Raw genomic sequence first — 15,726 nt, 5'->3', positions numbered from 1 at the left:
AGTCTCTCCAGCATGTCCTGGGCAGTCCCCTGGGCCTCCTTCCGGTGAGACCATCCTGGAACACCTCAACACAGAGGCGTCCAGGAGGCATCCGGATCAAAAGCCTGAGCCACCCCAGCTGGCTCCTCTCGACGCGGAGGAGAAGCGGCTCTACTCCCAGTCCCTCCGGGATGGCCAGGCTTCTCACCCTATCTCTAATGGAGAGCCCAGACACCCTGCGGAGGAAACTCATTTCAGTCGCCTGTATCCGCAATCTCGTTCTTTCAGTCACTACCCACAGCTCGTGACCATAGGTGAGGGTAGGAACGTAGATCGACCGGTAAACCGAGAGCTTTGTCTTTCAACTCAGCTCTTTCTTCACCACGACAGACCAATGCAGAGACTGAATCACTCACCGATCTGCCTGTCAATCCCCGCTCCATTTATACCTCACTCGCGAACAAGACCCCCAGATACTTGAATTCCTCCCCTTCGGGCAGGATCTCATTCCCAACCTCGAGAGAGGGCATTCCACCCTTTTCCGACTGAGGACCATGGCTGAATAACTATGCTATCTGGAATATTTTTAAATAGCAACCGACATCCAGACATCCCGGACATCATTCCATCCCTCCATACAGGGCTCCGGTTTAACAGAGTTTCAGTCGCGATTCAGGTATCCTCCTGGAGAGGCAGAGTAATATGGACTGTAACAAAATAACAGGACAAAATCTACCTCTGATACATTATCTGTGATACATGGTCGTGTAATGAGGACTGCAGTGACGGTCTAGAAAAACCTGAAGCATATGGGCCAGTTAGTGATCGTTAAAAGGATAAGTTTCAGTTTCATTTCCAGATGTGAATCCCCGCTCAGCCGAAGAAGAGGTGGAGGGGGTGACTGAATGTAGACGTATACAAGTAGAATGTGATTACCCCAGTCTCTTAAGTTTAAACAGATCGCAGATACATTCTTTTTCTTCACAATCTTAGATCCTCCCATCATGCACCTCTACTTGTGCAGAATATAGTTTGGCATTGACTTACTGAAAAGCCTAAAAGTTCTGTGCTGTGATCATGGAAATTATATGATTAAAGAAAGGTGCACGCTTACCATCTGAGTCAGCTTTTCTATTTTATTACAACAAAATGAGGATGAAAATAATCAATAGTGACTCATAACGCTTGTTATGTTGATTTTAAGGTCATCCAATCAACCAGAGTGTACAATGAGGAGTCTGTCACAGATTAAGCTGATTTTTTTTTTACCTTCATGACCAATCGATTGGTTGGTGGGTGTAATTTGAGTCAACCAAGACTTTCTTTGGTTGACTACAGGCCTAATAAATTCCTTGCTATTGTGAAGAGAACATTCAACAGTAGTTGAATGACTGAACCTTTCAGGAGTGCTCCTTTTATGTCAATCACAGCGATTACACCTTTTACCAATTAACTTCTTGTGGAATATTCCAGGTGTTTTGAGAGCATTCCACAACTTTAAGTGTAACATTACCCCATCCCAGCATTTTTTGGGAACATGTTGCAGTCATGAAATTTAAAAAGTGTGAATATTTCCAAAGCAAAAATTAAAGGTTTGACTATTACATTTCTTGCCTTTGTGCTTTATTTGACAAAACTTAGGTTTTAAAATGACTTGTAAATCATTCTATTCTGTTTTCAACTGCATTTAACAGAATGTCCTAACTTTTTTTGGAATGGCGATTTGTAAAATAGAACTTTTTAAAGTTCAGGCAGTTTTCAACACTTTGAAATAATGAAAATTGTTAGGTTTTAGAACCAAAAAGTATCTAAGTGTCAGAAATTTTGATAATCTTGGCTTAAGCCTTTACTTTACATAAGAATACTACCGCTGATGTATCCCTGAGGTCCAGAGCTGTTTTCTTTCTCAAGTCCTGCTGCAGATAAGACTTGCAAAGTTTAGAAAGTAGTGAAATACATTCTGTTTAATTAAGGCGACCTTGAACAAACCTGCCTTCATATCACATAAATTAGTAGATTGTGAGTCTCTCTCTCAAAGGTGCTACATCAAACAGTATCAGCCTCATTACACTAACATTTAGCACAGCCTCTATGTTATGTTGCCAAGTCCTGCTGTCACTGCCTTTAAATATTTCACTAAATTCACCTCTGTGTACCCCTCTTGATTCATGCCGGTAGAAGCAGAACACCCAAGGGACACCAAGGTGTATTAATCACAAGAGTAGCTACATTTTGTTAAGATAAAGCCAGCTCCTTCTCTAACGTGTTACTCACCATGTTACTGACAACTTTATCTCTAAATGCAAACAGTGCAGAGATTTTAATAGCAGGGACATGAAAGACAAAAAGAAAAACAACAGCGAGAGAAAAAGAAAGAAAACAGCGCAGATTGGTGCACAGAGGGGTGTGTCTCCCTTGTTTTGCTGCCAAGCCACTGTGCGTGTAACTGTGTGTTTGTCCATGTCTGTCAGTGACCGCTGGTTGTTATCGCCACTGACTCAAGCGTTATGGGAAATTCTGCACTCTGGGTACAGGAAAACATCAGAAGTCTTGCAAGTGGAACCTCTGCACATTACACAGAGATGAAGAGAGTGAGATAAAGGAGGGGAAAGGATGAAGGAAGGAGGAGAGGAAGAGAGAGAGAGAGAGATGTTGAAGATTAATAAGAGGCATGGAGGAAGAAAATATCAGTCACAGCTGACCAGTCGAGCAGGAAGGACATTGTTCTGAAGGAAAGAGACTTTGATGAAAAGGTGTCGGGAAGGAGGCAGAGAAAATGAAATGCTGGAAAAAGTATAAGGTTATTTAAGGTAAAGTGTTCAACAAAGTGAGGCCTAAGGAGAAGGCGACACTAAGCAGGTGGAGAGAAGTAAAGAGAAAGACATAAGATGAAAGAGGGGACAGGAAGGAATACCTGCAGAAAAGGTTAAAGGTTCAGGTGAATGAGCATTTATGAGGCCAGGCACTGATGTTAAACAGGAAGGCCAGGTTTGCAATTTCCATTACAGTAGATTCCAAAGGTGCTAAATGGGGTTGAGGCCAGGGCTCTGTCAGGGCCAGACAAGTTCTTCCACACCAAACTCAGCAAACCCTGTCTTTATAGTCCTTACTTCTGCACTGGGGCACAGCCATGCTGGAAAATAAGGACCTTTCCCAAACTGTTGCCACAAAGTTGGAAGCATAGCATTCTCCAAAACGTCTTTGTAAGCTGAAGCATTACAACTGTCCTTCAGTGGAGATAAGGGGCCTAGCCCAAACCCTGAAAAACAACACAAACTTCACAGTTTGCATCCTCCAAACCCAGACTCGCCCACTGAACTTGGTGATGTGTGGCCTGCACGCATCTGCTCGGTCATGGAAACCCATTCCATGAAGTTCCCAGGACTGTGCTTACCTCAGTGCCAGTGCTGTTTCGGGTATGGAATCAGCAGAGCATCGGTGACTTTACGCGTCATGTGCTCTAACAGTCCTTGACCCTGCTCTGCAGTTTTACAATTTTTCTGCTTTGTGGCTGAGTTGCTGTTTTTCCTGAATGCCTCCACTTTCTTATAACATCTCTTACAGTAGATGAAAGATATACAGCAGGGATGAAATTTCACAAACCCTCTTAATGCAAAGGTGGCATCACAGCACCACTATTGAAATTACTTATCTCCAGAATGACCAATTTTGTATCGCAAATGTTTGCATATGGAGACTGCATGGCTTGATTTCATAATCAAATGAATACTTTCGTCTATACAGGGCCTGTGTCCATAGTTGGCTTTTTTAGAGTTGGCAGCGCTTATTTTTAATTCAAAACCAATGTAGTCCAGTGTCAGCGTCACTCCTCCCTCACTTGCAAATCAAAATCAGGTAGGGGCGGGATTTCTGAAACCAATCTCAGACGCCGTTGTTTTTTTCCAGGAGCCTGTGCTTGGACAGGATTTCTTTACATTGTCTGCATGTTTCCTGTGTGACACTTCCTTGAAATACAGAAATACAAAACACATAGAACTAAAACAATGCAACAGATCAGGGAAAGAGGAATTCATCTTTTGTAACGTAGCAACTACATGTGCTGGCGAGTCCTCTGGAATTGAGGTCCTGAGCACTGCCAGTGCTAAACAAGCTTGCTATGGGCCGGCAGCCTTAGTGTAGCTTTAAGTGCCACAGCAGGTTCGTCAGTTATTAGTGCACTGGCCTGTACATTTACATGCAGAGTTAAGTCAAATTACAATTATTGCCTGGTTAGGATATTAAACAGTGGGGGAAAACTCTTGCTTAATCACAGCAAGTACTGAAGTGAGACCACTGCAACCTTGAGATGGTAAGTTGAGACTTGAGCACTTAAATACACTTGAGGCCGAGGTCTTCTACTACTATATACGTATGCACACTTAGCCTTTAAGCTTTGGTAATGTCTTTGATCCTCTCTGCTTTTTTAAAATAGCGGGGATAGGTTGTTGGGCGTTGGTTTCTTGACGCTAAAGGAGCCAATGCCCAACAAGAAACTAAAGAAGCTGATGGATCCACGTACTTCTACATCTTCATGTGTTTTGTCGCATCTTCTTTTTCATGGCCTCACACCTTGGAAGAGAAGACCGTACTTTTTATCTTCATATAAAAAGTCTCCAGGAGATTTTGATGTAATAGACTTTTAGAAGTCCTTCTTTGTCCTGGATGATGCTCAAAAATTTACATTAGCCAGCGTGATCCAGTCCCACCCAGTGAAGATTTGCACAAAGCAAATATAATACATCATCACAATGGAAAGAATCCTTGAATTCAAAGCCAGATGTCTTTAGTTTAAAACTCTGTTTTGTTTGACATATTAAAAGCAGAGCAGCCAAAATAAAAACTGCACTGGAGATCAAATATTTCGGGTGCCTCTATTCAGAGAAATGGGTTCCATCCAGAATACCCTTGTCATCTGTGTAAAGGCATATTAACTGTTCTCATTAATAATAGCTGGATATCTGTGGTGCAGTGTCCTCTTTCTTTTCTGCTCTGGCTGGAAATCTCCTGGGGAGCCACAACGCTGAATTAAAGCTTTGATAAAGTCGCTCGTCATTCACTTTAAATAGGACTTCTGCAAAGCAGCAATCCATTTTTATACAGGTAAGTATTCTCCCCTAAAAGCAGCACAGAGAGGGTAGGAGCAGAAGGCCTGGTTCTCATTTCTAATGTCTAGTCATTCTAGAAAGCCAGGGATGGGCTGCATAATTGTAGAAATTTAATCCACAGAAAAAGAAGCTAAAAGAAACAAACATCACAGATTTGTTCTGCACTTGAACCGACAAGTGATTTCTGGGAAAGTAAAGTCCGAAAGCAATAACTGGAAGAATGTACTCACAAAGAAACAGTTGAAGTTGCAAAAATCAATGTTTTGGACATAAAATCAAAGTTAAAACTTTACACAAAAGATCTGTCATGATTAGTGACCCTAGCTCTCTAAACATATATCTTCATTTGGCCGTTATTGGCCTGTGTGGTCTGGATGTGTTGAGGCATTTTTCATTTTTTGTGGCCGTAGCCGACCGCGAGCAGCTTTCCCGCTACTGCAGTAGGGATGGTGGCCACAATGCAGCTCCCTCCTGCCAAGATTAACAAAGATGAAAAGCTCTAAGTAAGCAATGAAAGAAAAGACAAACACAGCGGCTCATGAAGCAAACGAGGTGGCACCCGCGCTGCTTTTTCTTAGTGTTTCCAGGGAAGCTGCCGGAAGCTTCTCTGACCAGGGGATTGTTTTAGTTCCGAGATAAAATCTGATGTGGTACCTGTTATAAAAACAAGTAATTTGCATGGTTGGGTCCAAAAAGGTTAACATGTCACACATAGTTTTTAGAGGTTTTCCCCCATATTTCTGCACTCACACTTGCAGGGGTTTCATATTTCTGTGCACTTTTCTGCCTCATATTCCATCCATGTTCTCCTACTTTTTTCTTGAATCAGTTGAGAAATCACTTGTTTCAATAAAAAGAATGCAGTCATTCTATGGATTGGCTTCATCATCACAAAAAAAGATCAAATGACTGACAGCCCAAACAGTGTCACAACTGCACCTCAGGCATCAAATGGCCTATTATCTCCATACCACACACACTTATGTGCACGTGTGTATGCCCAACTCGTCAGGATGAAATGAGTATTTAAAGCCTCTGTGGCGATACGAGTGCATTTACACATGCTGACACACGTGAACACACATAGGATGACGTCTGCCTGTCCCAGATACGTGCACATGCACATACACACTTGTATTGTGCACACTGAGACACAACGCAGTGATAATTTTGGCTATCAACAGGCCATTCCATACATGCCATTTGGATAAATACACAGCCAGAAATAAAAAGGGACAGAGTGTATTTCTGTGTGTGTGTGTGTGAGAGAGAGAGAGAGCGAGAGAGAGAGAGAGAGAGAAGAGGAAAACAGAGATGAGAGACAGGATTCAGGAGGTTGGGTGGGTTATTTGAGCTGCCCCTGAAATGTCATTTCATCCAAACACCGTCCTGACTGGACCATCATCACTGAGATTTCCATCGAGACGGTAGTCGACTGATGACAGCATGAAAAACAACTACAGAGAGAAGATACAGTGCTGTGAAGAAGTTTTTGCTCCGTTCCTGTTTTCTTTTTTTCATATTTTTCACACTTAAATGTGTCAGATTAAAAAAAAATATGACTTTTAGACAAAGATAATCTGAGTAAATACAAAATGCAGTTTTTAAATAATGGTTTGTGCCACCCTTGGCTGCAACAACTGCATGCAGGCATTTGCGGTTGTTGATATGACAACACATGTTTGACTGTTGGTGTGATGCTCTTTTGATGAGATGCTGTTATTTTTACACTGGATGTAATGGGACACACACCTTTCAGAAAGTTAAACTTTTGTCTTGTCAGTCCACAGATAATTTTCAAAAATTCTTGGGATCATCAGGATGTTTCTTGGCAAATATGAGACAAACCTTTGTGTTCTTTTTTTGTCAGCAGTGGTTTTGGCCTTGGAACTCTCGCATGGATGCCTGGTCTCTTTCTTATTGTTAAATCATGAACACTAATCTTAACAGAGCCAAATGAGACCTGAGGACTTTAGATGTTGTTCTGGGTTCTTTGGTAGGCCAGCCACTCCTGGGAAGGTTCATCACTTTTTCAAGTTTTCTCCATTTGTGGATAATGGCTCTCCCTGGGGTTTGCTGGAGCCCCAAAGCTCTAGAAATGGCTTTTAAACCTTTTCTAGACTGATAGGTATCATCGAGATCCATCATGAAGGTTTGCTTTTGGGATCTTTCAGCCTCCTCCACTTTGTCAAACAGCTTCTATTTAAGGGATATCTTGACTCAGCAGGTCTGGCAGTAGTCAGGGATGGGTGCTCAGCTTTCCAAGAATGTGGGAAATCATAGTTTACTCATGATTTAACAAGTGGGGTAATTACTTTGTCACACAGGTCCAGTAAGGTTTGGATAGCTTTTTCCCTTAATGAATGAAATTATCATTTTAAATTTTGTATTTAATTAGGTTATCGTTGTCTGATCATAACATTTGATTAATGATCCAAAACATTCAAGTGTGAGTAATATGCAGGAAAAAATAAGGAACCAGGAAGGGGGTTAATACTTTTTCCCAGCACTGTAGAAAGAGGGTGTTATGTGTACAGAACTTGTAAATGCAAATGTTTCACGAAGTCCTAAAGTTCATAAGTCTACAACATTTTGACATTTGCATGAGCAACAAAGAGCAGATGAATGAAGTGGACGAGAAGTAGGACTAACAGGATGAAGACCACAAAGGGGGGGGGGGGCACAGATGGAAGCAGAGCCGGGACAAATTGATGGGTGAACTACAGTAACAGACGGAGAGATATGTGGTGGTTACAACGTTGGCACTCAAGTTGGTGCATTAAAAATCCATTGTGGTCTGTTTTAGAGTGGCCCATTTGTATTTCTTCTTGTCTGATTTGAGATAAGTGACAGTCCATTTGGCCTACAAAAGACTAACAAGAGGACTGCTCCTTATGTGTGGTTGTGCGTGTGTCTCACCAGGTTGGAGCCTCCAGTCCAGTAGAGGAAGAATCCATCTGGGTCAACTTTCAGGGTTACCAGAGTGGGGTGTCCGCTGTTTGGCTCCTAGACAGCAGAATTAAAAAAATGTTAGAGGGATAAAAATGCAAGAATACAGAGTGAGGTCCAATTTTGATACCCTTAGACTAGGATTTTAAATAAGTATTATTATTAATATCTCCAGAACAAGTTGGATCTTGTTTAAATGAGTAATAGCTAATGTCTAGTACCACTGCCACACTTTTTAACAAACTCTGGCTGGGTTAAAAACATTGTACATATGACTGTTTCACAACAAAGTGAGAATTTTAGACATTTTTGCAAATTTACTAAAAAAAAAACACCGAAATATAGCACTGACATAAGTGTTCAGACCTTTGTGCCTCCTATTTCTCTTGATCTTTGCTGAGATGTTTCTACACCTTGACTGGAGTCCACCTGTGGTAAATTAAACTGACTTGACGTGATTAAGAAAGGCACACGCCTCACTACTGAGAATGCATATCAGGGCAAAACCCAAGCCATGAGGTCAAAGGAACTGCCTGCAGAGCCCAGAGACAGGATTGCTGCAAGGCACAGATCTGGGGAAGAATACAAAAACAATCTGCTGCACTTAAAGTTCCCAAAAGCACAGTGGCCTCCATGGTTCTCAAATGGAAGAAATGTGTCACCAGAGCTGGTCGCCCGGCCAAACTGAGCAATCAAGGGAGAAGATCCCTAGTTAGAGAGGTGACCAAGAATCCAATGGCCTATCTTCAATGCAAAATACATACAAGCACCGCTGGAGTTTGCAAAAACCACCTTAAGGACTCTGGGACTGTGAGAAACAAGATTCTATGGTCAGATGAAACCAAGAATTAACCGTTAGGCCTCAATTCTTAATGTTATGACCGACTCGTCACCTGCCTAAAACCATCCCAACAGTGAAGCATGCTGTGGCAGCATTATTCTGTGGGGGTGTTTTTCAGCAGCAGGGATTGGGAAATTGGTCTGGGTTTGGGTAAAGCTGAATGGAGCAAAGCACAGAGATATCCTCGATGAAAACCTGATACCCTGCACTCAGGACCTCAGACTGAGCCAAAGGGTCACCTTCTGGCATGATGATGAACCTTGGCACACAGTCAAGACAACACAGGGGTGGTTTATGGACAACTCTGTGAAGAGTGGCCCAGCCAGCACTCTGACTTGAACCTTAACAAACCATCTCTGGAGAGACCCGATAAAAGATGCCCACTGACGGTCCCCATCCAACCTGACAGAGCTTGAGAGGATTTGCAAAGAAGAATGGCAGAAAATCCCTAAATCCAGGTGTGCAAAGCTGGCTGCCTCATAATCAGAAACACACAAGGCTGTAACTGCTGCTAAAGCTGCTCCAAGTCTGAATACTGATGTTAATGGGATATTTCAGTTTTTTATTTTTTCATAAATTTACAAAAGATTCTAGAATTCTGTTTCCATATTCTGATACTTTTTATATGATCTAAAATAATCTCTATAAAAATGACTGATTTGTAGTCGAGGGCACTGTCTAAATTGCATAAAAGACAGATTCTGAATGCATTGCTGCAATCTATAGAGTGTGAATGAGTTTGCTTGGATTAAAAAACAAGAAGCTACCAAAGATAGTGTGTTTTAAACTTCTATTTTTGTTGGTATTCTATTGAAAAAGGTGTCAATTATTTTTGAGGTTTACTTGTATTATATAAAATTTTACAGTTCTAGTAAACAGGACAACTCTTTTGGTTTTGGACATGGTGGCATGAGGTGCACTTACTTATTAAAAGCAATACCTCTTAGTTAATTTGTTTAATTTAGAGTTTGTGGAAAATGAATTGCAGCGGGCCAAATTTATGAGAAGATTGTATATTGGACTAAAGCACTGGATTTTTAAGATAATCTTCGGAAAACTTCACTAGACCCCCAGCTTGGTCACATTTGAAGCCAGCAACGACAGTCAAAATTGAAAGCAGCCCTCTTGTTATGTTGACTAGGCCCTTTCAGGGGACATAAAAAAGCCCTGTAATGACTGCTGCATCAGAGAAACAGCTTAACACCAGATCTCTTTTATAGCAGCCTCAAAACAAAATACAAAGACAGGACAATGTAAAGTAAGCTGCTGAAAGCTGTGTCTGTACAGACAGGACAGGATACAAACAGAAAACAGACAATAGTTGTGTCCTGTGTAATACAACAGCTGTTTGGCTGCTAAAAACCAAACAATATGGCCAACATGAAGATCTTACTTATGTGCAGTCTAATGACACCACAGGAGCTAGCATCAACATGTCATTAGCATCATCATTTAGGGGTCTAACAAAAGCAATCTTGACCGCACACACTAACATGCAAACACACTTCCAGTGGCTCTGTAATTAGTGGTAAGCAGTCATACTCTGATCCAACAAACAAACATATAGTCGAGACATCCTGAGAAACAGTGATGCTGATCCAGATTCGCTCATTATAGTGACAGAGGACTCATGTACACATGTCATCATGTGCATCGATAGCAGCATTATCACCAGCATCACATGGGAGGAGATGGTCTAAGCAACCCGCAGAGACTCTCAATAATGCACTAGCAGAGGGAAAACAGCAAGTTTGCAAAAATGCAACACATACCTCAAAAATGACCACATATTTGAATCCATGTGGGGTACAACAAATAGAATTACTGTAATATGATTTTAGCAAAGCTGATTTCTAAATGGTCACACAGTTTGAAATTAAACATATTCGCTGTGTATAAAACAATCAAGCAGAAGACAAGGAATGCAAAACTATTTCTTAACGACAAACAGAAGCAATTCTAAATACTATAACTCCATTCATGAATACTCACAGCAATCATGCTCGCCTGGAATAAAAGGAAAATTGGTAGGGTTAAAGAAAGTCAGAGAACTGCAATGCATGTCTAGACGTGTATGGACAATTTACATACTTTGATATGGAATACAACATAATTTGACACCATAGCATGCCATACTTAACATATGCACTTGCAGTGTAGCCTAAACACACTAAGTGAAAAAGGCTTATCTTGTCCTCTGGTCTTATTTTTACTCTCCACAGTCTCACAATATTTCACATTAGTACTAGCCAATCAACACTGAGGCCTGGGTACCACTGACACAGTGAGCGTATGGCATCACTTTCTGTTTTCCTGCTGCTGCTTTGTTCTTTTCTCATGCTGAAAGAACTAGGGAAAAAATGTTTATTTTCATTCATTTTTTTGATCCTGCAGTTTTATTTTTGCCCTGTTCAGTACATTTTGTACATCATAATAAATGCACACTGGTTCCAAATATAGGACATCAGTCTAATGAACTACTGATAATCGGTACCGGCCCAAAAAAACAATAACGGTCAAGCCCTGCCAAGAAGCACAGTTTTATTGCTAACTTAGCCTACTTATTAAATTTCACTACATTTTAAACATACCTTTATTTTAGGCTCCAAGGTTGGCTAACAGAGGAGTGTGTAGAAATGGCATGTGGATTGGATAAAGGACAGAAGAGACAGGAGAGAAAGACAGGAGAAGAAAAGATGAAGGGAAGTGGAAAGGGTTGTGATGAGAAGAAATGTTGAAAAAAAGAAACAAAAAAGAGCAAAAGTAGAAGATAAGAACATGCAATCCAACCAGATCTTAAGATCTTAAAAAGCAGCAGTAACCTAAGCCTCTTAAAAGTGTTATGATTGTGTGTTATGGGGAAACATGTAGCACCAAGCAAAGATACCTGGTTTCCTTGCTTCTTTTATATAAATTTAATTTAATAACAGAATGACAGCACAGCTGTGTCAACCCTCCAGTATAAAGCCAACCCTTCACTCCAAATGACTGCCCTCGTCACACGTTTACTCACTGGAACCAGTGGCAAACTCCAATTTCATGCTTTGATTACCATCTTAAGGCTGTGACCTCACGTCAGATCCTCTTTGCAGCTGGAGATTTGATGCTGTAAGATGTCAACACAGACCTTTTTTCTGTAAATCACGGGGGATTCCTGAGCCTGTGGCTTCACTTTGTTTATATTTTGTTTGCTGAATGTGAATAACTGCTAACTTTTCCTCTGGAAGACCCAGCTGTTCTCAAGTAATATCACCCTCTTTTAAAAAGCACAGACTAAATGCATACACAGTATTATCTGACAATGGAAATGCCTGACTTTACTGATAAAGGCCAATTAAGCTATAGTTAAAAATTTCAGATTCTCTATAATGTAGCTGTTCAACAGACATATAAAGTGATCCATCATGCTCCTTAAATTAACCTTTAAAACAGTTCAGAAAGTGCTCCAGACTTTTAGAGTAATTTATTTTAACTCAAACCAGACAAACTGAACGGATCTTTACAGCCTTAAATGTACTGTGTACAAGCAGAGGAGGGCTAGAGTCTTTTGTACAGTCTTCTTATGTGGAAATTGAAGGTAACCCAGTAAAATTTCTAAGGTAGGTTACCTATGAACTGAATCAAACTTGTCAAATAATGTGGATAAAGCACTGGAGCGTTTGGCATAGTTTGGGGGAGAAGATACTGAACAAATCAAAAATGGGAAACAAAAACCAATGCAGAAGTACCAAATTCAAAGATGTACTTTCAAAGGTTAGTTAGGGACACAGGTGCTGCAGACACAAAATTGAGAATGATTTTTATCAATCATCTCACAGAACAGAACCAGTGCTCCTTTTCTGAGTCATTTCCATTATCTCACTTTGTTTTTTTCCTTTGGGTTGACTGAGTTAATGTCCTGAATTCTCCTCCATCTTTTCCTTCCTTTTTCTCTCTAGACTGAAACTAGACCAGATCTATCCAGGTTCGATATACTCTCTGCAGCAGATGGGGATTTCCACCGGGACCAGACACACATATACACATTTACCCAGAGGACTGTGATGTAAAGGCTCATTTTACGAGTGATACAACAACATCCCCCTGTTCACCGTAGCTGTCCAGCCACACAAGCTGGACACACACAAGAGCAGTCAGATAATTTGCATGTTATGCCAGCTTAGTTTTGCATACCGAGCAGCTACTTTCTAGCGCTGCTTTTCTCCATTACGCACACACATACACACACACACACAGGCAGGTTCCTGAAAACAGAAAGACATTTTTAATAGATTACAGGATATGAATAATTATTTTTCTCATATTTATACTCCTATTGATGCATTTAATGACCCAAGTCCTTATCAATACCACTATCAATACTTTTCTATTACTAAGGAAAAGCTATGTGATTGACCCAACAATACCATCGGCTTATTGACTGGCAGTTCAGTTATATAAATTTCATTAGACAGTTGTTTGTGCACCAGTGAGTTAGTTTAAATGATGTGAGACAACTCCAAATACAAAATATTGCAGCAGGATAATGATGTGAAACACATCAGCGTGTTACTGGCCACTGGACTAGCCAAGTCAAATCCTGGTCTTCAATCTGATTAAGATGCTGACCTTAAATGCAGGGAAACCCTCCAATGTGTCCAAATCAAAACAATTCTGCAAAGAAGACTGGGCCAAAATTCCTCCACAACAGTGTAAAAGATGTATTATTATTACAAGTGCTAGCTTGCAGCTGCAGCCACCAAATCCACTTAGCAGGTTTCGGATGCAATTACTTTTTGTACTTTTTTTTTTGTCAAATATCAAAATTTGTTTGATGATCTGAAACATTTAAGTGTACTGAATCTGACAAAAAAAACACACAATAGAGCAGATACTTTTTCACAGCACTGTAAATAAAAGTAATAAACACACCCAATGGTTTATGAGAACAAAGTCCATTTTCAGAAGTACACAAGAACCCTGCTTTCCCACCAACCTGTCAATTAAAAATCTTCACATACAGTGCTTAACAAATTTATTAGACCACCCTAACCCTAACCACAGTAAGGTTTATGCCACAGCTGCCCTAAATTAACAGCACTGGTAATTACCAAAATCATTTTTTATGTTTCTGCAATGGTTAATACACCAATATGTAGAAGCTCTTCAACCCAAATGATATTTTTAATGCTAAAATAGAATTATTATTGTTATCCATGAATTTTCAAATTTACTGATTTACAAAAAACTGAAAAAATAGTAAAGCACATGAATATTTCTTGATTAATATGTCAAATTATAGTTATTTACTTGCATTCCTGAACAGAAAAATTAGTTTCAGTGGTTGAATGTTATGCTTGATTCATTTCTGACTTCTCAGAGAAGCCCAGTGAGCCAGGCTCAAATTTGGGTATAAAAAGGTGAATTCAGTTTGAAATTCCTCATTCCTGTTCAAAATGGTAAAACGTGGAGAGCTCACTGAAAATGAAAGAGTCCGCATTAAAGCACTTCATGATGCTGGATGGTCTCTGAGACAAATATGACAGGTGGTCTAATAAATTTGTTAAGCACTGTATATAAATAAACACTCACACACAAACACACACATTTTGTACAGATAAATTTGCATGTAAGGCCTGCTTAGTTTTACATACCTGACAGTTGCATTGTAGCGCTACTTTTTTAATACACTCACAAACAGGCATGCACTTATAAAGTTTTAACAAAGTTTGATCTGCAGCAAAACTTCCCTTGTGGAACATGTAAATAATTTTTGGAATCAGTGAATAATTTAAACCCACACACAGCTTTGGTAAGATGAATTTGCATGTGTAATTTTAACACACTTCTACTAGTTATTAGTATGTAAGCTGTGTTAGTGATGATGCTTTTTACCATTATTGACACACATACAGTCATGTATGGTTTATCAGCATTATGCATATTTTACTCTAAAGAAATTAAAATAAGTTTGCACCTATAATAATAACCATTCTCTGTTGTCTGTAGATACAACAATGCACCAGTTGTGAAGGTCAGGGCCGGTGCAATACTGATGTTCAGAATAATTATGTCGATGCTGTTAGTTTTTCATTAACTGTTGTTACTCGTTTTATTTTGGTGATGTTTAGTCTTTTCATTCAGGCCAGGTAACAAAATTCATTTAAACTGAACAGCAATACAGTTTGATTCTTTTACTTAAGAGGGGACAAATTCAACCATAGAAATTCACAATACAACTTTTCATAAATAACTGCAGCATAGCCTCTTTAGCTTGAAACAAATCACTTCTTTTTCAAATCAGCCTCAACATAAAATAAAATGAAGCTCAGGGTTGGTTCATGCAGGACGTGGTGGTATTACGCCCGGCTGTGATCAGCTGACAGCCAGCTGATCCCAATTATCACCTCTCAGCTCGAACAGCCAATCACAGCGATCCATTTAAATATGACATACTTCTCACTAAACTCTGCTTGCATTTATACTGATGCACCATGCCACTGCTGCTGCTGCTGGCAAAGCTTAACCTCCTCCACCCCAGCCTCCTCCTTTTTGGCATAAAGCTTGTCGTACCCTCCTACTGAGATTTATGCTACTATGTATTAATTGCTTTAGAACTAATTAACTTGTATTCATTACACATTGTCATTAATGTATCCATCCATATGAGGGTTTCTATCTATGCGTTCCCTGGAAAGTCAAAGCATGCTGTTTGACTGAGCAGTCTCCACCAAATCAAACTGTATATCCCTTTTGCAGTAAAACTGTAAAATGTGTGAAAGAGTGTTCCTGACTGAATAATATTATTATAACCAATCATGTTTAAACTCTTTATCTAATATAAAGATAAAAACAGCCCTGCCCTACTTCATA

The 15,726-nt window shown here is 40.0% G+C and overlaps 1 protein-coding gene across 1 annotated transcript in view; it reads right to left on the bottom strand.

The window, feature by feature from the left end:
- Positions 1 to 15,726, bottom strand: part of plcb3 (phospholipase C, beta 3 (phosphatidylinositol-specific)) — an 85,188-nt gene that overhangs the window by 51,749 nt on the left and 17,713 nt on the right. The window contains exon 2 of the mRNA XM_041778988.1: positions 8,004 to 8,090. Coding sequence (XP_041634922.1) covers positions 8,004 to 8,090 — 87 coding nt within the window. The remainder of the gene's footprint in view (positions 1 to 8,003; positions 8,091 to 15,726) is intronic.

Source organism: Cheilinus undulatus, linkage group 22, assembly GCF_018320785.1.
Source record: "Cheilinus undulatus linkage group 22, ASM1832078v1, whole genome shotgun sequence".
In the NCBI taxonomy this organism is placed as follows: Eukaryota; Metazoa; Chordata; class Actinopteri; order Labriformes; family Labridae; genus Cheilinus; species Cheilinus undulatus.
This window is presented reverse-complemented; position numbering and strand designations above follow the sequence as displayed.